General features: G+C 42.0%; 1 protein-coding gene across 1 annotated transcript; it reads right to left on the bottom strand.

Moving 5' to 3' along the window:
- Positions 1-1442: 1442 nt before the first annotated feature.
- On the bottom strand, positions 1443-22739 carry LOC147446334 (uncharacterized). The gene is made up of 7 exons (XM_086524692.1): positions 22550-22739; positions 21860-21966; positions 18095-18159; positions 17752-17824; positions 2192-2222; positions 1876-2113; positions 1443-1804 (listed from the first exon to the last, which is right to left on the bottom strand). Exons 3-7 carry the CDS (start codon positions 18096-18098, stop codon positions 1443-1445), a joined length of 708 nt encoding a protein of 235 aa, XP_086380818.1. The 5' UTR covers positions 18099-18159; positions 21860-21966; positions 22550-22739.
- Positions 22740-23062: the final 323 nt, after the last annotated feature.

The raw sequence follows: 23062 nt of genomic DNA, 5'->3' as shown, positions 1-23062 counted from the left end.
AGAGCAAGGGCACTATTGTAATTACTATTTTGTTCTCATCAAAGCATTGAACAAGAGTATACATCAGTAAACAAGAACATAGAAGTGAAAGCTGAGAGAGAGAGAGAGAGAGTACGTGTGCTTATTATTTGTTTTCCACAAATCTTGTTACCCTAAGTGAGTATAAGTCACTGAAACGATTTGATGTAGATAGTATGCAAAAAAAAAGTTGATGAATTAAGAACGTAACTAAGCAAGAGAGAGTTGGGAAGACCTTGAAATGTAGCAGGCACTGACTGCTTTACTATGCAATGGACAAAACTTTTGTGGAGAAGAGGAGGAGGACAAGGTAACAACACATATGAATGGGAGTTTTTGATGCAGGAACAGAGGGCTATATCAATAAGATGCTCTTCAAAGATGCACGTGTGGTTAACTGGTTGTCAGGAAAGTAGCGTGAAACGAATTGTTTAGCTGACTAAAGTTGGTTGGGGACCACGTTAGAGTAATTTATTTCTATAGTCTTGAGTAGGCTGAGCACGTCCGCAATCTGTACGAACAACATACAATGGTGTTTTGTGGAGCAACTAGCCAGTACGACGATGTTGATGGTGATTTGTCGATCGAGTGTATTCCAAGTGATGTAATGTGGATGTCAAGGGGTAGGTGGTTGAAATGACCATGGAATGAACTCACTCCATTTATGCATGTAGTGTCTGAGCACCCGCTCTTGCAAATTTGGGTAAAGGCAGTATTGCAACTTATACATTGTAGTCTCAAATTTTGTTTGCTGCTCAATCAGGTCAGTTGGAATTGGCCTACCCATTCTGAACAAAAAAAGAAAAAGCATTTAAATCGAAGCAGTTGATAAGTTGTTATGTCTTTCATATTTTGAATGGAAACAAAAAGACATTGTTGTAGCCAATGATCAAAGTTATGTGACGAAGACAGTGAACAGAACAATGAAATAAAGACGATAGAAATTCCCAACTATATTTTCTTGTGTTTTTTCAAAAAATAATATTTTCCCAACCTTGGTGGATGTCCAGAAGAAACATTATAACCTAATGCAGTTGTTGTTTCGTGTTGTTTAATATAGAAATGTTCTAAGTTTCTAGCTTTATATATATTGGTAGTAAATGCTAAAATGGTAATTTCAAAATTATCCTCGAAAGGACTATGTGCATGCATGTCCGCTCGCATTCGCTTCGAAGGATTGCGTTTGTGCTAGCCAACGCGTTAATGGATATTGTTTGTACCTCCGATATATCTCCTATCATTTTTCGTGCATCGTATACTGTAGACTGTGTATTCTTCCCACGACGCTGCTTTTTCTGGGGTGGAAGAACGATGCTTGTCTCTGGCTGTTGATGAGTGTCTAGATCTGTAGTTCATGGAGATTGGTTAGGTCAGCAAAAAAATGACGGTGCTAGGAAGAAATGAATGGAAGCTAGTAATACTTGTTATCCATACTTGCCTTGGTCGGTTGCAACTGGCTCGTATGGGGAGGCTGGTTGGCCGTAACTTACAGCCTTGTGTTCACTGTAGTGCCATGCTACCTTCTGGATTGTGATAGGTGGATTAGTTGCATCGTGCGTGTGGTTTGCCGAAGTCATGAAATTCTCCAAGATAGCAACACAGTTTTCTTGAATAGCTTTTGAAAGGTCGGCCAAATCAATGTTATACCCAAACCGCAGCTGCTCCATGTATACAATGTAATTCCTTCGGTTTTTGTGTCGAGGAGTTTGTGCTTCAGCATTACGGAGCATACTCTCATCTTCCTCGTACTGGATATCAAGCTCTTCAAGTATTTGCTTCATGAGACCTACAGGATGTAGAAGCAAGCTGGTTAGCATGACAGACAGAAGACATTGGATTTTTCTTTTCTAATAGTACCTGTTGTCATCCTGTCTCTGTTTGGTGTGGCCATTGTTTGGTTTAGAGCTTTATATCTTGCGTCGCACTTATTCATGACGTTGCGACACTCTTGAAAAGTATGGAACCCCTCAATGTACGCATGTGGTTTCTCGCCTGCTGAGTTAGCCAATCTCATTTTCTTAGCCGTGAGGTAAAATCTCTTAGGTTGTATCATGGGTTGCGTTTCTTTTGCATTGTTCGTGAATTGGTTGAAGAGCTGCACAATAAGATGAGTGATTGAATCGCATGTGTATATATAGACAGATGCAAGATCAAACAAGCCTGTAGAATATACCGTGTTGTGATCCATTTTTTGATTCAGTTGTCTGCACATAGAAATAATTGTTTTGGTGATCTCTCGCAACATTTTTGAAGAATAAGATACGATATTCATTTAAACACAAATGAATGAAGTGAGGAAGGGAAGAGCAGTAAATTTGCAAAAGGTGGATCAAAGTGAGCAGAGGTGATAGAGAAGATGTCTCAGCAATGTAACATATTGAACATGACAAGTCAATAGAAGAAAAGATAAGCAGACGAACAAAAAATTCTGTTTTATATACAAGGCAGTTACAAGGCGACTCGATTACTTTAAAAGAAAGAGGAATTGATACTGAAGAGGGGGGAAGGAAACTTTTACATTTAGATGGTCAAAAATCTAGATGGTGTGAACATCTCTGGCATAGGGAGCTGCAGTAAATGTAGCCATGTTCGCTCAGTGACGCGCGACAGCATCACGTAGAGAAGGCCAGGGGCGAAAACTTCTTTTACAATGAGCAAGATGTTTGTGCTGATGTTGCGCCTTGGGACTTGTGTACAATCATAGCATAGACAAGAGCTATTGGGAATGTGGAATTATGGTACCAGTGTCCATTGAATGTCCGCCTGCTATGCTTTGACCGTCGAAGTGTAAGTTCCTGTTTGGATGCGTCCAACGTCACTTTGATTGCTTTGACGCCGCCTTCTTCATCTTGGAGGATTTTGTATACGCAACATAACGATCCATTGGCTGCTCCAATTGTTAAGTCTATGTTCTCTGTTATCAGTGCCTTTGCTCTTTCTACTATTCTGTCAATTGCGTGGAAGTTGGGATCTTCAATCCATGCTTGGAGCTCAGGGACGTTGTGTGCATTCGTCTTGAGGCCAATTTGGATGATGTGACTGTGCTGATGGAAGCATTCCAAGAGAAGGTTATTATAATATTGAACGTCACTCTTGTGTGTGCAAATGATTGTCATGTTCCTATCCATGTGCTGTTCTATTTCATCCGGCTTTATGATGCGGTCACCGAGCGCGTCGTCAATCTCTTTCTTTGTGGGGAGCGTGACTCTTATCGTCTTGAGAAACTCTATGAAAGAGATATCTTTTGCATGGCACACTGAGAAAGACATAATGTAGATAGTAGCAGAGGACAAATTGTTGGGGTGGTAAAGCCCAATCTGCCGCGCCTAAGTGTTGGACGGCCGGAGACTACCGGGAACTAACACTGACCATTCATTCTACATAAAAGAATAAGGACTCATAACCCTAACACTATTGTGTTTGGAGTCCACCCAAACCTGTGTCTCCTCTCTTCTCCATTGTTGCACACACACACACGCTCTCGCACGCGCTCTTCAACTGGTATCAAAGCTCAGGGATTGGGAGCACCATTGGAGCTTAGCGGGGAGGTAAGCGGAGAAACAACAAAAACTGCAACACGTTTTTGCAGATCTATTTTGGCCTACCAAAACGTCTTCATTTAAGCCGATTTCTTAAATTCGTGACCGGTTTTTTGTCTTCTTCAACTTTGCAGAAGAAAGTTTTCTCAAAATCTTCACCAATTTTGAGATACGTCACTCAGACTGCCTTTAGGTCCTGAAGTAGAAGGTGCAGATTTTTACAGAACTGTTTTGATATGTGAAAACAACTTATTTCAAGTCCATTCCTTCAACCCCAACCATTTTTGTGTGGTCTACAACTTTGCAGAAGGAAGTTTCTGCAAATTTTGTACAGTTTGAGAGATATTCAGTTCAGACAACAGGGTGGTTTACCCTCGCCCGTTCTTTTGCGTACAGGTTTTCGTTGTAGACTCTTTCTGCAATGTCTGTCACATGCATATTTGATGTAAGGTCTTGAGGGTCTGTTATATCAGACAAACTGCCGCAGCGATTACAGGACAGAGTGTCTGTGGTTGATGTAAGATCTTATGCGGTTTATGTATTGTGATGGAAATATGCAAAGCCTATTGTTGAGGGTCGTGGTAAGGTTTTATTGAGCTGGGGGATTCTCAAATGTAGAGATCCTTTCGGTGATACAAGTTTTGGAGCGAGCCCCCGACATCCCCATAGTTTCGTCATCGACATAGGATGTATGTTTATGCGGTTAGTGTAGTATTGGTGTTCATTTGGTGACTCACCATTGTTGGCATTGCTGTCATCTTTATGCATATGCCTTTGACAGTGTTCAGTTGGTCAAGAGACACTCTTCTAGAGTTGGAGACATTGATAGTGACAGTTCTTTGAGATTTTATCTTGCCGGTTTAACCACTTTGATCAGCATTTCAGTCATTGTACACATTTGTTTTGGGTTTAGAAGGCAATTTTGCAAGGGAGACTTTGCCGAAATTTTTCAGGTTTTCTATCATTTTCTTTAGTGGAGCGGATCTATCACTTTTGTTCCTTGTTGAGTGATGGCTTCATCATCGGAGAACTCTTTGTTCAACATTGAGAAGTTAGATGGCACTAACTGCCCATTTTGGAAGGAACAAATTTACAATGTCTTAGTACAGAAGAAGCAGATCCGACCGATAAAGATGAAAGGGATAAAGCCTGAGGATATGGATGAGTATGATTGGCAGGAGTTGGCTAGGTCCACCATCATGCTGACTTTGTCAAAGAATGTGTACTTCAATGTGAACATGGAAAAGACTAGTTATGAGATGTGGAAGAAGTTATGTGACCTGTATGAGAAACAAAGTGCAGCATCACAGTTTTATTGGATGAAAAAATTAGTTGATTTCAAGATGGATGAGGGCACACCCATGTGCAACCATCTCAATGAGTTCAACACAATTTTTAGTTAGTTTTCTTCGTAGGGAGTCAATTTTGACAATTCGGTCAAAGCAATGTTCTTACTAGTTACACTGTCAAAAAGTTGGGATACTTTTCGCAGAGCCATAAGTAACTCAACATCTCCTAATGGTTTAACATGTGATGATGTTGAGGGCAGTTTGCTTACTGAAGAGGTTAGCAGGAAGAATCTTGATACTTCTCGTGGTACTAGCAATGCTCTCGTTGTTCATGGTCGATCGCAAGAAAAGGGCAAGCAAAATCAAAGAGGAAAATCTCGTAGCAAATCACGTGGCCAAAAAGACATTGAATGCTATCATTGTCACAAAAAGGGTCATATGAAGAAAGACTGTCGAAAGTGGAAACAAGAGAAAGGTGAAGACAAGAAGTCAGAAGAAGGCAAGAGAAAGGAAAGTAGTATAAAGATTGAAGAGATCAACAATGTTTTTGTTGAAGATTCTGATGGAGATATTTATCTCACATCTGCCATGGATTCAACATTTTTGGTTGCCACTAATGACTATGCTTTACAGGATTGGGTTATTGACTCAGGTGCATCGTTTCATGTGACTCCTCACAGAGAGTGGTTCAATACATATGATGCAGCCCGTAAAGGTCGCGTTCCTCTTAACAATGATTTTGCTTGCGACATAGTTGGTGTCGACGATGTGCAGCTGAAATTTCATAATGGTTTTTCATCCATGCTCAAGAATGTGAGACATGTGTCGAAGCTTACCAAAAGCTTGATTAGTACAGGACAATTGGATGATGCAGGCTATTACTGCACATTTGGTGATAGTTCGTGGAAGATCACAAAAGGTTCTTTAGTGGTAGCACATGGTTCAAAGTTTGGGACTTTGTACATGCTACATGTATCTAATGTTAAAAACCATGTAATTTGTGTAACCGAGAAGCCAAGTGTTTCTTTGTGGCATCGCCGGTTAGGACATATGTCTCAAAAGGGAATGAAAATCTTATCTCGTTTTGGTTATGTGCCTGGCTTCAATTTCTCAGACTTTTCAGTTTGTGAGCATTGTCTTTATATTAAACAAACACAGTCACCACACAAAAGGAGAAGCACTTGAAAAAGTGAGCCATTAGAGTTAGTGCATAGTGATGTTTGTGGACCTATGCCTAACGTATCCATGGGAGGTTCATTGTACTTTATTACATTCATTGATGACTTCTCAAGGAAAGTGTGGGTATATCCTCTCAGGAAGAAGGATGAAGTTCTTTCAAAATTTCAGAATTTTGTGGCATTAATGGAGAATCAGTCTGGAAAGAAAGTAAAGTGCTTGAGGTCAGACAATGGTGGTGAGTATGTCACTAAAGCCTTTTAGAATTTTTGTGATTCCAAAGGCATCAAAAGAGAGTTGACTGCTCCATATAACCCTCCACAAAATGGTATTGCTGAGAGGATGAACCGTACCATACAAGAGAAGTTACATAGCATGTTGTCTAATGCAGAGTTGCCTAATGGATTTTGGGCGGAAGCGTTAGCAACTGCTGTCCATCTTATTAATAGATCTCCTAACAAGGCTTTAGATGAGAAGGTACTTGAAGAGATTTGTTCTGGGAAGCCACCTTCTTACAAGCATCTTAGAGTCTTTGGCTGTGAAGAGTATTGCCATGTTCCAAAGGAGTTTTGAAGCAAGTTAGCTCCTAAGTCAAAGAAATGCATATTTCTTGGCTATGGAAATCCTGGCGAGATGGGATTTCGGTTATGGGATCCTGAAGCTAAAAAGATAGTTCGCAGTAATGATGTATAATTCAATGAAGAAAAGACGCATAAGAAGCCTGTGCATACAGTAGAGGTCAGGAGAGTTATCTTCCAAGAAGATGGAATTGTCCAGAATAGGGCTGAAGTGCCTAATGTCAGAAAACAAGTACAGAATCCTCCTGCAGTACAAGACGTTGCTAAGGGACAACCGGCTCAAGCAGTTATTAGAAGGTCTACAAGAGTTTTAAGGCCTCTTGATAGATTTACTCCCTCATTGGACTACATGATGTTCACAAATCTCAGAGAGTCTTCCTGCTATAAGGAAGCCATGTCAATGGATGACAAGGCAAAGTGGGAGAAAGCTATGCAATCAGAAATGGACTCGTTGCATAAGAATCAAACTTGGAAGTTGGTTCGGTTGCCTAAAGGTAAAAAGGCATTACCATGCAAATGGGTGTACAAGCAAAAAATTACACCTCATGATAATAAACCCAAGTACAAGACACGACTTGTTGCTAAAGGATTTAAGCAGCAGCAGGGTATTGACTTTGATGAGATCTTTTTTTCGGTTGTCAAGATGACTACTCTGCAGTGTGTACTTGTGTTGGTTGCTAAAGACGACATGGAACTTGATGAGATGGATGTCAAGATGGCGTTCTTCCATGGTGATCTTCAAGAAGAAGTTTATATGCAACAGCCTGATTGTTTTGTTGAGAAGGGCAATGAAGACTTGGTGTGTCAGTTAGAAAAGACTCTTTATGGTCTAAAACAGTCATCAAGGGAGTGGTATCAAAAATTCTACTCGTTCATGCTCTCTCAAGGAAACAAACGTAGCAATGTGGACCATTGCCTCTACACTAAGAGAGCTAATGATGGTAGTTTGCTGATTTTGGTCCTTTATGTGGATGATATGTTAATTGCTGGGAAATGCAGGATGAGATTTCAGCCTTGAAGTCAGAGTTACATGCAAACTTTGAAATGAAAGACATGGGTGAAGCAAGCCATATCCTTGGCATGCGCATTAAGCGAGACAGATGCAAGAAATTGGTCTATTTTTCTCAATCTGAGTACATTGCTAAAGTGCTCAAGGGTTTCAATATGGAGAAAGGGAAGGCATTGAGTACTCCATTGCCTCCATATGTGAAACTGTCTAAAAATGATTGCCCTAAGTCTGAAGAGGAAAAGGCTGAAATGGCACAAGTGCCTTATTCATCTGCAGTTGGGAGTTTGATGTATGCTATGATTGCTACACATCCTGATATTTCTTTTGTAGTGGGAGTTGTTAGTAGATATATGTCAAATCCAAGCAAGAAACATTGGGAGGCAGTGAAAGGGATTATGCAATATTTGAATGGTACAAAAGACATGTGCATTTGCTTTGGAAGAAAGGAAGCATGTGTAGTTGGTTACACGGATGCAGATTATGCAGGAGACTTGGACAAGAGAAGGTCCACTTCAGGCTATGTTTTTGAATTCACTGGAGGTGCAGTTTCATGGCGATCTCGTTTGCAAGATTGTGTTACCTTGTCTACTACAGAGGCCAAATATGTTGCAGCTTCAGAAGCTTGCATGGAAGCTGTATGGCTTGGTCGGCTGGTGGGAGACTTGGACATCAATGTTGAGATGCCTATGTTACATTGTGATAGCCAAAGTGCTATACAATTGGCAAAGAATCTAGTGTTTCATGCAAAGACAAAGCATGTGGATGTGAAGTATCACTTCATTCATGAGGTGCTTGAGGACAAGCAATTGCAGCTTGCCAAGATTCAAACACTGAAAACCCTGCCGACCTTTCAACAAAGGGCTTACCTTCAGAGTGGTTTGCACATTGTCGGGCACTCATGGGTATTGGATAGATGATCATGGTCCTTGTCTACCTGTATTGTATATATATATATATACAATATCACCCAAGCTTAAAGGCACATTGTCCTTTAAGTGGGAGGTTGTTGGGGTGGTACAGCCCAATGTGCCGCGCCTAAGTGTTGGGCGGCCGGAGACTACCGGGAACTAACACTGACCATTCATTCTACATCAAAGAATAAGGACTCATAACCCTAACACTATTGTGTTTGGAGTCCACCCAAACCTGTGTCTCCTCTCTTCTCCATTGCTGCACACACACACACGCTCTCGCATGCGTCTTCACAAATATGTAAAGCCTAGGGGTGACTAGAGCCTGGAATCCACCTCCCAACCTCCCACTATAAAGGCAATGCTCCTAGCCCTTTGCCCTAGCTGAATTCCCTTTCCACATTGCCTAGTCCGGCCCTTGACCCAGTCCATGACTCCCTGGCCTTGCCCTTGTCCTGACATTACTACCCCTTTAAGAAAGAGTTTTTGTCCTCGAAAACAAAAGTGGGAAAATTCTTCTTAAGAACACTAATGTTTTCCCAAGTGGCACCTTCCTCAGATCGATCTTTCCACTTGATTAAAACTTGTCGACATACATGATGACGCATACATAAGTCATGATAGTCAAGAATTTGTTCAGGTTCATGCGGTAAGGTAGGAGGTTCAACGAAATCGACCAGAATCTGTTGGCCAATTCAACTAAATCGACCAGAATCTATTGTCCAATGACATTGTCATCGCCATGTAACCGCTTACATAAACGGCTCACATGAAACACCGAATGAATATGAGAATGTGTAGGTAGAGATAGTTTGTAGGCACGATCACACACTTGCTTGAGTATTTTGAAAGGCCCACAATATCATGGAGATAATTTAGGTGTTGGCCCAGTTTTCAGACATTCTGAATGCTCTGGCACACGTTAAAATACTTCCTCCCCTTCCTCAAAGGTAGCTTGCGGATGTTTCTCATTAGCGTTTAGCGTTCTTCTTATACCGACCCTGCGCTTGTCGGATGTTCTAACGAGCGAGTTTCATCATATCCATGTGGTCTTGGAGAAAATCCTTAACCTGTTGGAGTTTTTTAGTTGGCAACCCCACTGTAACAGATGACCTAGGTTGAAAACCATGCATAAGCATGAAAGGACTAAATCCAGTCGTGACATGCTTAGCACTATTATAAGCAAACTCAAGAAGAGGTAGATATTCTTCCCAGCCTGATTGTTTCTTGCTAACGTATGCGCATAGCATATCCTCTAGCACTTGGTTAACTTGTTCAGTTTGACCATCTGTTTTTGGATGATCGGTTGTACTAAGGTTTAGTTGTGTACCCAATCGTTTAAACACAGCCCTCCAAAAATGATTGTTAAACTTGGGATCACGATCACTGACAATGTTACTTGGTAAACCATACGACTTGTATAGGTTGTCCACAAATAACTTGGTTAATTCTGGAGTCTTAATCGTTGATTTGGTTGGAATAAACTTACATAGTTTAGTCAACCGGTCTACGACCTCCCATACTAAGTCATGACCTCATACAGTGGTTGGTAAACCCACAATAAAATCCATAGAGATACTTTCCCATTTACCATTGGGAATCTCCAAAGGATGTAAGAGTCCTCCTGTTTTCAGGCGCTCTGCTTTGTTACCCTGACATTTTGGCAATGCAAGACATAATCTTTAATAAAACCATGTAAACCTGGCCAATAAAACTGTCGTCGTACGAGAGCATAAGTTTTTCAAATACTCGGGTGCCCTACACTTGGACTATCATGACATTCATAAAGAATTTGACGCTGAATGTCTGTGTCCGTCGGTACACAAACTCTCCCCTTGTGGAGTAGGTACCCATTATCGATGGTAAAATTCTTCTATTGCTATAGTTCATCACTGGACAGAGGAGAACAGTGTGTAGAGGTTAACGCTACACTACCATCATTGGAGTGAGAAGGATCTCTCATTTGTACATGGCTCCATACTTTGGAATATGCGTCATCTTGCTCATATTTGCCCTTTAGAGAATCCAAAAATTCACTACGAAGTTTCGTGAACAAGAGAGAATTGATCTCTAGCATATGACTAAGAGCGTCAGCCAGCACATTGTATCGTCCTTCACGATATCGGAGCTTGGCGTCATATTCCTGAAGATTCTCAATCCACTTGGCTTTCCAACCCTTCAAATCGGTCTGTTGTGTAAACCATTTAATGCTTTCATTGTCAAACACAATCTCAAACTGAGCACCATATAAATAATGTTTCCATGTTTTCAAGACAGACACTATTGCATAGAGTTCGCGTTCACAAGCAGAGTAGTTTCGCTGTGCTGTATCAAGATTCTTGCTTTCAAATGCAATTGGCCGCTCGTCTTGTAGCAGGGTTGATCCAATAGCACGGTCATTGGCATCCGTTTCCAAAACAAATGGTTTTAGAGGACCTACAATAGCTAGTATTGAAGCTGTAGCTAATGCATCCTTGAGTGTATCAAAACTATGCTGTTGAGCGGGTCCCCACTGAAAAGCTTTGCCTTTGCCTTTTAGTTGGTCCGTCATGGGAACAACAATATTAGCATAGTTTTTAACGAACCTTCGATAAAAACCTACAAAATCCTAAAAAAATCTGTAACTCTTCCAGATTTTTAGGAGAAGGCCACTGCCGAATGGTATCCACTTCGGATTGATCCATATGTAGCCCAGTAGGGCTGAAATAACATGCCCAAGATAGTGAATTTCTTCCTTCAAAAAATCACACTTAGATTCCTTGGCATATAATTGATTTGTTTGTAACAATTCGAACACATGTCTCAGATGTTGTAAGTGTTCTTCTTGAGAAACAATGTATACTAGAATGTCATCGAGAAAAACGATGACAAATTTGCCCAAGTACGGCTTCAAGACACTATCCATAAGTGTCATGAATGTTGTGGGCGCATTGGTTAACCCAAAAGGCATAACCAAAAACTCGTAGTGTCCAAACCTTGTTCGGAATGCAATTTTGGGTATATCAACAAGTCAAATACGTACTTGGTGATAACCTAACCGCAAGTCTATTTTTGAAAAAATACGAGCATGAGTGAGCTTGTGGAACAACTTATCCACGCGTGGAAACGGGTACTTGTTCTTAACAGTAACCGCATTTAAGCCATGGTAGTCTACGCACATGCGCATACTATCGTCTTTTTTGTCACTAATAGGATAGGAGAAGCCCATGGTGAAGAACTGGGTTGGATAAACCCTCTGCTAAGATAGTCAGTAAGCTGACGTTCCACCTCAGTAGCATCAAAGTATCTCATGCGGTAGGGTGGTTTACTGATAGGTTTATTGCCTGCAACCACATCGATGCTATGTTGCACCGATCGTGTTGGCGGTAATCCTGATGGCAAATCATTCAGAAAAACATCGTGAAATTATTTTAATAATTTTTTTAAATCACTAGCAACCTTTGCTTGTTGGGAAGTAGCCATTGGTGGAAGAGATGAGAGAGAAGCATGCGGCGTTGAGGAATGTTCAACAGATTCAATGTTAGAGAGGAAATGAGACAATGAGTAACACAATAAAACTTGATCTATTTCATTATCAGAAACAAGCTGCATAAGCTTAGCTGTACATATCAGTGGTGAAGAAGGTACATCCTATTTTCTTAACAACAACACATGTGTGCCATGGGATTCAAACATCAAGCTATTGTGCTCATAGCTACGCTTCAGTGATGGTCCTAGGCTATGCAACCATTCCGTACCTAGGACCACGTCTGTCCTCTCCATGTTCATAACCTAAAAATCCAAGGATATGGAGTAGCCTTGTACTTCCAATGATACAGCTCGGACTTGAGTATCCTAGATTTTGGCATCATATCCATTCATCAGTGCTACCTTGTAGCGGTGGGTACTCGGGGGTTGAGGCAATTTGAGTTTATTCACCAATCCATAATTAATGAAATTGTGAGTACCACCGTCATCTACCAAGATGCGCACCTTGTGACCTTGCAAAGATTCGTGCATATGTTCTAACTCAGGTGGTCCGAAGGTTTGTTGCCACATGGAAGCTGTGAGACAACATTCATGCACCACCTCAGTGTGTGTTACTTCCACTGTAGAGAATCATGAGGAAGACTAAGAGGCAACAGTTGCACCGTGTGCATTGCTTTCTCCTTGCCATGAGCAGTAGATTTTCCCTTGGGACAATCCTTTTTACCATGACCACTTCCCAAGCATTGAAAACATAATTTCTCTTTTTTAGCCTTATCAAAATCCTCAGGAGAGAGAGGACCTCTGGACCCCTTGGGTTTTTTAGCTGCTTCAGAATGGGCTACTATAAAATCCTTTAATTGTGCCCATACTGTGTGCGTGTATTACCATGTGTATTAGCAGGCACGTGATTATTGTGTCATTTCTTTTCATCTGGATCATCATGAATGTGTGCTTTCAATATGGCTTCCTCAAGTGTTTTAGGATCTTGAGTCTTGACGTGCTTCTTAAGCTCTGGTGTAAGACGACAGATAAACCTACGTACTTGCTGAAAGGTGTCTAGTCCTTCTAACTTGAGGATAACATCCTGATAGTGAGAGATATATTCAAGTAATAATGGGTGTTGGCGCATGGAACACGTGTCCCAAGTTGTCCAATTCCGATCTGCCTCATTTGTAGGCAATAATTCTTTGCGAAACATAGCCTCAAAGGCTGCCCAAACTCTGTGGTATAATATTCTTCTCCTTGAGAGACATCCACCACTTGTAGGCCTTGCCTTCCAGAGTCAAGCTTATTTTCAGTGCTCTAACTGCGTCCGGAGTACGCCATAAGGCGTGAACCTCATCCCACTTGCTGAGAAAGATATTCACTGCATCCTTATTGCGATCTCGATCTTCTCCCTTAAAAGTCGGTGGTTTGGCGGTTTTCAACAACTCATCCACCTCTTTGCAGTGAGAGTGTGCAAAGAATCTGGAGATGGACCCTGTCCATGATCAGAAGGGCCTTGCCGCTGAGTAGCAATTTGCTCATGTATGTGTGTGTCAACAAGGCCCTTGGCCTGTTGCTATGTAAGTTGTATCACTAACATAGATAATTTAGTGATGTTTTCATTTAAAGATGCAAAATTTCCTTCCATGACAGATATGCGTGTCTGAAGTGCACAAAATTCGTGAATATCGAGCAGTTCATAAGCGTCGTCACCCACCGTAGCGTCGTGGGCACTCTCCGTGAGAGCATCCGGCCGCAAGCCATCACGGGCAGGATCAGGCGTATGATGCTCAAAATCAAAAGTCATATTGATATCTGAATCCATGGCAACACTGTGTAGTGGAAGAAACAAAAGGAAAAATACCTAGAGTCAAAAAAGAATCCCGTCGTCGTATGATGCACCGCAACAGGTAATTAGCCGTGCTAATTACGTTTGTGTTCCAAGCTTGAAGCGACCGGTAATTTGGTTGGTAGTCCAAGCTTGTTAATTCACCCGTTCAAGGGTACCGAGTGGCTTCGGTGGAGTCGGCTTAAGGTTTCAAGTTACGTATTGATTCCGAACACCAAGGGGGTAATCAAAATTTTTTGCACTTTCAGCTTGTTTGCAGCAAACGACTTCCCTTTCAGAGTGCCTTCGTCAAATTGGTTGCACCCTCAAGTGAGGTCGACGGCATGCTTGGTGTGTATCCTTTGCATGTCGGGTGGGCATGCCCCCTTAGCCACAAAAATGTCCACCTTTGGATCTTAGGACAAGTATATGTGAAAGCAAAGCCTCTCACAGAGGCTATGGTGCTACATGCTGCCTTGGTCTCGTGGAGCTCCTAGCCCTTTGCCCTAGCTGAATTCCCTTTCCACATTGCCTAGTCTGGTCCTTGGCCCAGTCCATGACTCCCTGGCCTTGCCCTTGTCCTGACACAATAAGTGGAGCTTGTGATGTGGCACGAGTAGCACTGATCACTTTGATGCCTGCATATCGGCGGCAACTGTGCTAAATCACTGAGCAAGAAGACCTTTTTATCTTTGAATGGGTCTAGGAGTGTGCCGTTGCTAACATTCACAATTTGTCGTACTATGAGATCGAAAGTTTGCTTTGTTACATAGAAATCTCATCTATGATAATCACGTTTGCTTCTTTAATATTGATGTATCTGTCATCATTTTCGGAGATTGATAGGGGATACTGTTGTGTGGGCATTGGTATCTTGAATTGGTAATGGACAGTTGTTGCGATGCTACTTAACCTCGTGGCTGCTGCACCGATGGAAGCAGCGAGTGTGATAGTTTTTCCTTGCTTTATGAGTTGGCTTGTGATGTATCTTATGAGGAAGCTTTTGCCACTCCTAGGAGTGCATGTGATCACATACAGTCCACCCTTTGTTGCTGTGAGCTTCTTGTAGATCTTTGCTTGTTCATTTGTCAGTGATGCGTTTTTGACATTCTGAATCTTGTTTAGAAGTGCAGAGATACGAGATGTGACGTGTTCTGTTGCTTGTATTCTGTTTGCACACCTAGAGATTGAAATGAGGCAACCTTTCTTTAGGATGTCTTCTGCAATATCATGTTGTGAAATTGCTGTGTTTGATCTGTCGTGAGCATATTTTGTTGTACTCTGTGATGTACATCTCAAGGTCCTCATCTGTTAGTATCAAATTTCTTAGTTTGCACTCAAGATAGTATGACATGGACACGTTCTTAGGTGAAAGAAACTGGGATTCATTTTTGAAGGTGATACTCTTTAGCAACACGTTGTAAAAGAAAGCCTCCGGGTGATGCCCTAGGTGAAAGTCTGTGAAACGGACTAGTCGGCGTTGCCGCTGCAGCGATTGGCCATATGTATTCTCCTTTGAAAGACCTTTTTTTCTTTCTTTTCCCTTCATCACTATGTAATTCTTGTGGAAGTCGTAAAATGTAAGCTTCTCCAGAGTTTGTGTTCGTGCGCAATACAGATCAACAGGGTGCAGCAAGACATTATTGTTGTGAGAAATGATTCGTTCTCGTAGTGCCGGGGACGATAAGTAGACATAGTGGACGCTATCGCTCTTTGAAATGATTGGGATTTGCAAACAATTTGATGCCACTTCTGTTGCTGAGATAGGTTTCAACAGTAAAGAGGCTGAGATCAGCTTCAATTTCACAGTGTCAAGGCCATCTAGGCCTAAGCACTTTGCATCTTCTGGATGGATGTTGAGATGGCCCATTGGTTCAGTTTTGAGTGCATACTTCAAGAGGTAGTTGGACAACGACAAATTGGTGACCCGCTGTATATTCATATGTGCACCCCATAGCAAGAGCAGTGTAGGGTGGTAAGGTATGACATTTCTGTCTTCATGTCGGGGCCTAAAGTAGTGCCATCTGTGATTTTGTTCGTTGAAAACTGGGTTTGGATTTGGTTGCACATGAAATGGAAACCCGTGTTTACATACTCCATCTCTTTGACCGTGGTAACAACTGGTACGGCACTTGTGAAGTTGTTTCCTGAGTACGAGTTCTCGGAGCTGGCTTGTTTGTGGTGAAACCACAAAGCCAATTTCTATCGGGATGTATGCAGCTATTACAACAGATAGTTGCTCTTTGTCTTCTTCATGCATCCACAGTATGACATGAGCATGCAATGATCCTCTATTTTGAACCTCATATCTAACCAAGTGGGGTGTTGCACACGGCCCAACACACCTTTTGCAAGTATGTATTTGGACAGAAGCATCTAGAACTTAGAGTGAAAGGTGAGGGTGCATTCCATTGGGCAGTCTGTCCAAGTGAAGGAGGCATTTAACTGCTGCGTAATTAGCTTGATCATGTCAATCTCAGGCCATCTTGTGTCTGTGACCTCATCGACAGTGAAAGTCAAGAAGAAATCAGGCATTCCTCATTCGTCCACCATTGCTATCAGGTCCTTTAGGTTCTTGCGGTGCCACGAGTAGGAGCCTGGCATGGTGGATGGGGTGCTGTATCGAAGCACATGCCTCATAGTATCTTTGTTAGTTGCTGTACGATTGGACCTCTTGTCCTTCTGCAACAAGCTCGTGTGTGTATTTTTAGCCAACATAAGTGCCTGCTTTAGTTGGTACATTATGAGTAGGTAGGGCTTGTATAGGGTGTAAACAGAGAACAGAGTCGATGCAAGTATCTTTACATATATACTGAAGTTGATTTTACCATCATACTGGCCTTTCCCAAAAGGAAACAGGAATGGAAACGCTACTGTCTCTATTGTGATGTCGTTTGCAGAGCTTGATGGGGCATGCATGTCATTGGGCTTGAACGCAACCGTTCTCTAAAGCAACAGTTGACGGCCACGGAGTTGCAGGGAAGCAAATTTGTAAGTATCACTAGCGGTGATACTGAATGCTCTTCTCCTGGCTGGTTCAACGATGTTTTTGATGATACCAAACATCAAACTTGTGTCAAGCTGTGCCATCAGTGCAAACGGTGCGTTGTCTTGTTGTTGTTGAATGATATTTCTCACACTATCTTGGCTTAGTATGTAGAGGCCAACCTTCTTATTTTTCCGTTCAGCCATCGGCATGTACTTCTATAGTATGAAGTTGTCCTCGAGATTGAATGCAAGTATGTCCGCCACTTGTGATGTAGCTAGATCTTGCTCTATGAAGGTTGTTGTATGCTCTTTACTCCATGATAGCAGAGGGCTATGCAATATTGAACGTCTGTCTAGTATACCTAGTGCAATTGCTGTCACTGTTGAGATGGCATTGACAGATATGTCAATGACACTCAATAGCTGTATGTGAAGTTGATTTCCGTTCAATATTCTTCTTGTGTAGTCTGGAAGTAAGGGCACACAATATCTGCGACGTGCACTTGAGTTCTCTCAAGTGGAGCACTGTACCCATTGCGTTTGTATTTGTGTAGCCTTTAAGCTGGATAACAATAGACTGCTAGCAAATATTGCAATCAATATCTCGTCTGGAGCTCGAGTACAATCGAAAGAGACACTTCTTTGGATCAAAACTACACCACAAACAAAGCATATGCTTAAAGGTCTAAATATTGCTGCAACGTCTGAACTCCATTGGTAGACTATATCGACGATATCAATCCATGATTGTGTGCACGGTATAAATTTGGCCTTCTTTCTAATTGAAGTGCGATATCTTGCTTTTGATCTGCTGAGGTGTATCCTACACTTTCGATGATGGTCCATTCAAGGCTTAAGTCGGACTCAATCTAAATGATTCAATGCGATGAGAACATTGTGATATTTACTTACTAGTCACGTCTGAGGAACGAACAATGCAAGCGTTTGAAACAACCATGTACCTGGCGCTGGATTGTGCTGCTGTGGGTTTTTGAGTTGGGAAGAGGCAAGAGATAGCTGATTTTCCCAATGTCCCTTGCAAAGAATAAGTATGAAGCGTTAGAAAAGTAATAGCACAATGTTGAAGGTTCTGAGAGTAATCTCATTATTTGTATGTGTTCTTTCTTATTCATGTTATATAAAAAAACGAAAATGTGCTAGTGTCCTTGCACGGGGGAGTTTGCATCGTCCTCCCCAATTTTAATAATATGAGGGAACGTGCCATTCCCATGGCAGCATGCAATTTTTGGTGTGTTCTTTTTACTGTGTTCGCAACGTTCAAGGCTAGAATGTGACACTTCTTACTCATCGCACGCTGGAATATGTTGCCGTTGCAAATATAGAGGAGATGTGTCCAAGCTTCTCTTGATCTGTTTGCAATGAAACACGAGCGAGTTAGGATTGTTAGAGGTTTGAATGGGATACATGAAGAATAGTGGAATAAAAAGCTGAATTACAATATTTAGTGGACTCCAAGAGGCAAAATTTTAGGCAAAAGCTCCCCAAGCAGTTTTTTTGCTTTCTCAAGTGCACCACATTTGGCATACATATCGACCAAAGAACTGATAAGCACAATATCTCTTCTCAATAGCCCCTGGCTAGAAATCTCATCACATTCAAAGCGATGACATGCAACGAACTGCTGCAGATTGTGATGCTCTTCTGCAATGATGGGAGGATTTGCAATTCATGGAAAACTCTGATAAATCAAATGGGAAATGTCCCGGCGGCGGGTGACTCTTTGATATGAAGCACCTCCCGGGCTGAATTGATGCACCTTTGAATCCTTCTCGATGAGGGATTGTCGATGGCCACCGATGGCTGGAATGCGCACCCAATGTGAGAGGAATGAAGGACTGAAAATTCAGATCTTGGCATTGCCGATGATGGACAACAATCAAGCAATTGATGTTGGCAAGGAAATGGCGGAGGAGAAGCCCAACGGGCTATTGAAGCACTGGACCGCTACGGGATGATTGCGAAGGTAGTAACTAGCCATCGTGTCGACGGGGAATGGACTGAAAACTAAGATCACTGGCTGATCTGCTGTAGGCTGAGAGAATAGGCTAATTTGAAGAAAAAACACTAGGCTAATATGCTCTATTGCCAAGTAGTAGGGCTGATCTGTAGTAGCCAACACAACGTGAGCAAGCCGGTGAAAAAACGCTGGCTATGCTGATGCAAAAAACACTGAGTAGCTACTCATTCTAACGTCCCTTCTCTGTCTGAAAACTCTAGGAGAGCATCCCTTTTTTTTACCGGGACTGAAATTTGCTCCGAAAGTGGATCATGCAAAGATCCAAATGGTCATACTCACGGAATTCCTCTGCTGATGTATCAGAGAAGGTAGCCTGACAGTTTGTTGTCCTTGCATGCTCAAAGAGCACTCCAAGAGACTTTGTATGGCGAGGAGCCCTCACTTCCTTGTCACAACCATGCTAGGCATATCCTACAATCAACATACTCCAAGAGACGACATTTCTAACAAAAAGATCATTAAAATCTTTTTCTACTTTTGCATTTGGCATACATAGCAAGAAAAGACTTACAAAGAACAACATCTTACTAATAGGTCATGACTAGCACTCTCATCATGTATTCTCTCAACCATGTCAGGATCTTTCGGAATGGCAGATGCTTTCAAGGTGTCATTGCCACCGATGGCTGAAATGCGCACCCGATGCGAGAGGAATAAAGGACCCAAAATGCAGATCTTGGTGTTGTCGATGATGGACAACAAGTCGATGTCGGCGTGGAAATGGTCGAGGAGAAGCCCAGTGGGCTATCGAAGCACCGGACCGCAACAGGATGATTGCGAAGGCAGTTACAAGCCGTTCCATCAATGGAGAATGGGCTGAAAAGTTAGATGCTGCCTGATCTGCTTGCAAGCTAAGAGCATAGGCTGATTCGAAGAGAAAACACTAGGCTAATATGCTGCGATTGCCAAGCACCAGGGCTGATCTGTGGTGGCCAGCACAACGCGAGCGAGCTGATGAAAAAACGCTAGCTATTCTGATGAAAAAAACGTTGGCTAGCTACTCATTCTAATGCCCCTTCTCTGTCTGAAAATGTTAGGAGAGCTTTCCTATTTTATACCGGCTTAAATCTGCTCCAGAAGTCGACCATGCAAAGATCCACCTGGTCATACTCACGAAATTCCTCTGTTGATGTATCAGAGAAGGTAGCTTGACAAGTTGTTGTCCTTGCATTGAAGTGCCCAGCTAGCACAATACCTGCCACTCTCTAACTCCATTGATGGGAGGATCTGCAAAGCATGGAAAACTCTAATAACAACTCAAATGGGGAATGTCCCGGCCGTAACTTTTAGATATGAAGCACCTTCGGGACAGATTTGATGCACCTTTGAATCCTTCTCGATGGGGGATTGTCGATAGATACCGGCGATTGAAATGCGCACCTGATGTGAGAGGAATGATGGACTGAAAATACATATCTTGGCGTAAGGCCACGTGCCTTCCACACGAAAGCATGGGTGAATGCATTTGAAGAAAGTCCTTGCATATTTGTCTGCACGAGCACTCCAAGATAGTTCTTCCAGCGAGAAACCCTTACTTTTCAGTCCAGAGCTTCCTTGCCACGTCCATGCTGGCAGTACTATGCAATCAATGTGTTCCAATAGAGGACATCTCGAAGAGAATGCCAGCATGGTCTATTTGTGCTTTTGTGAGGGTACGACTAGAGAGAGTCTTTACTGTCAAGATAGCCTTTAAGACCAAAGCATAGGTAATTTCATCCAAAGAGATGCCCTCACCTTGCATCTTCCAAAAACAGCCCAGAGCTTCCTGGCCCTTCTGCTGTTCCGTATATTCCAGGATCAGTGCGCTCCAAGAGTTGACATTCTGTACAGGAAGACTCTAATCAAATGGTCAATTCTAGGCTCTGATAATTGCCCTCTGGGGGGAGGCTCCTCCTGGGAATGGAGCGGGTGATCTATAGGCACATCTAGCTCTGTTTTGAGCTCCAAAAGCTGGCTAAAATTTGGCTGAGACTAAGGTTCCTCTTGGCTACTACTGAAAGGGGTCCTTGGATGCTCCTTTCGTGTCAGATCTACAACAAGCATCAATGTTGATGATCTAAAACACAAAGAGTGGCAGCAATAAAGATGCAAGGGTGTCACGTGATCTCGCTGCTCTTTGGGTGCAATCACCTGCACTAGCTGCTGCCTTTACTAGCAATAGTCTTTCTCTAATTGTTCCACCCTTATGGCTACCCTATACCTCCTCATATGTGACTTGCAGGCTCTAGATCTGTGCACTACCCATAGTGATTGATCTAATTGAATCTTCATTAAAAGCGCCTGCATAAATGGGTCTAGTTTCTCCTGTGCACATGGTGTAAATACCATGTTACACTGGTCTGATTAGCATGAGACTAGAATCATGGATTCTACATGCTCTAAGCAACATGGTAAAGCTGCCATATGCCCACAAATGTGTAACAACAACCAACAACAGTTAGTACAATCATTTTATGGAAAGTAGCCATCTACTTTAAGATTTTACTGCAGATGTAGATCCTACAAATAAGATCACAAGATTGCTGAACATCATCCCGTAGGATTTCGTAGATTACGTTGTTGGCAAAAGACAAGATCATTAGATGTATGTCGCAAGTAGAGTCCTTCAGAAGAAAGCATGTCAAAATACATCGAAATTTTCTAATGTCATAAAATAAAGGCCTCAAAGGGCAACCTCAATGGGCTGAATTAACCACTCTGACGTAAAATCACAGCCTAAAACAATTTGTACAGTCTTGAACAAACTAGCACTGGGATCGTGAATGATAGGGCCAAAAAAAAAGAGCAACAAATAACAGGATCTATATATCACTATCAAATGCCCAAGGTTAGAAGAGGACATCTAATGGAGTAGTTCACATAGGAAGGTAGATATATTTGCAATATTACCTATGGCTAGCCCTCTTGGAGTAAAACCATATTTGCATATTTGTAGTGCAACTGGTAACACTTGATTATCGGAAATAAACGATTGGATGCCGCTCATCAAGCAAAGCACTCTGTACATATCTCATTAAAGTCAAAAGGGATACCTATGGCCAGATGGTTCATGTTGCTGATTGGTAATTGCCTCATGTTGTGACCGAAACAACTTTTAGTGCTTTAGACCGAAGAATCCACCAGCATACATTAGCACTGCCTAACAACAGTAAATTAGTTCAAAACTTTGACTGAATAATACTTTGTTTCTTCATGGACTTGGTAGCTACGCAAAATGCCAGTTTGATTGTCTACATGTGTACATCAGTGACTTGCCAAATATCTGGACAAGAAAGTAAACATAGCTTGCTTTCTAGGGAAACACGTCTGATCCGAAAGGGCTAGGGAAGGCGAAAAAATGTTGCTGGCCTGAATCAAAACTTGAGGACTTCTACTATATGCCTTTAATTTGTCAATGCTAGTTTGATTGTCTGCATGTGTACATTAGTGACTTGCCACCAAAAATCAAAACTTGAGGACTTCTACTCTATGCTCTTAATTTGTCAATGCTAGTTTGATTGTCTGCATGTGTACATTAGTGACTTGCCACCAAAAATCAAAACTTGAGGACTTCTACTCTATGCCCTTAATTTGTCTATGCAGGTGAATATTCCCACCCATGTCAACATCTTGCATAAAAGCATAGAGAGAGAGAGAGAGAGAGAGAGAGAGAGAGAGAGAGAGAGAGAGAGAGAGAGAGAGAGAGAGAGAGAGAGAGAGAGAGAGAGAGAGAGAGAGACTACCTGTCGCTCAGCTACTTGCTGTTAGGATTTGGATCGTGCTAGCTATGGTGGATGAAAGAGAAACATGGTGCAAGTGTGTGAGTGTGTGTAAGCAAGCTTATCACTCAAGTGAATTAGGTTCCAAGATAGATTAGCTTGGACTCATAAACACAATCTTGAGTATTGACTTAGCTTAGCACAAGCTCACCATAGACAAGCATGTAGTGCAAAATGAGTTGTTCTTTATTGATTCAAGAGATGAGCTTTAAGTAGCTCTACAGCCCTGCTCCAAAGTATGTGGGATAAATCCACTCTCCTCTCCTTGACTCACACCTTAGGACAAAGCTCACACTTTACAATCCTCCCCTTGAGGTTTGGACTAAGACAAGATACTGAAGATGCACGATCCACACAGGCTAACAAAATCCACACAAGATGGTGATATCAACATAGGAAAGTAAAGTCCACAAAGGATGGTGATATCCACACAGGATGGTAAAATCCACACAAGAAAGATCCACAAAGGATGGTGAT

The sequence above is a fragment of the Adiantum capillus-veneris genome, chromosome 12, assembly GCF_014529385.1.
Source record: "Adiantum capillus-veneris isolate H3 chromosome 12, ASM1452938v2, whole genome shotgun sequence".
Classification (NCBI taxonomy): Eukaryota; Viridiplantae; Streptophyta; class Polypodiopsida; order Polypodiales; family Pteridaceae; genus Adiantum; species Adiantum capillus-veneris.
Note: the sequence above shows the minus strand (reverse complement) of the source record. Positions and strands in the feature narration are given on the sequence as shown.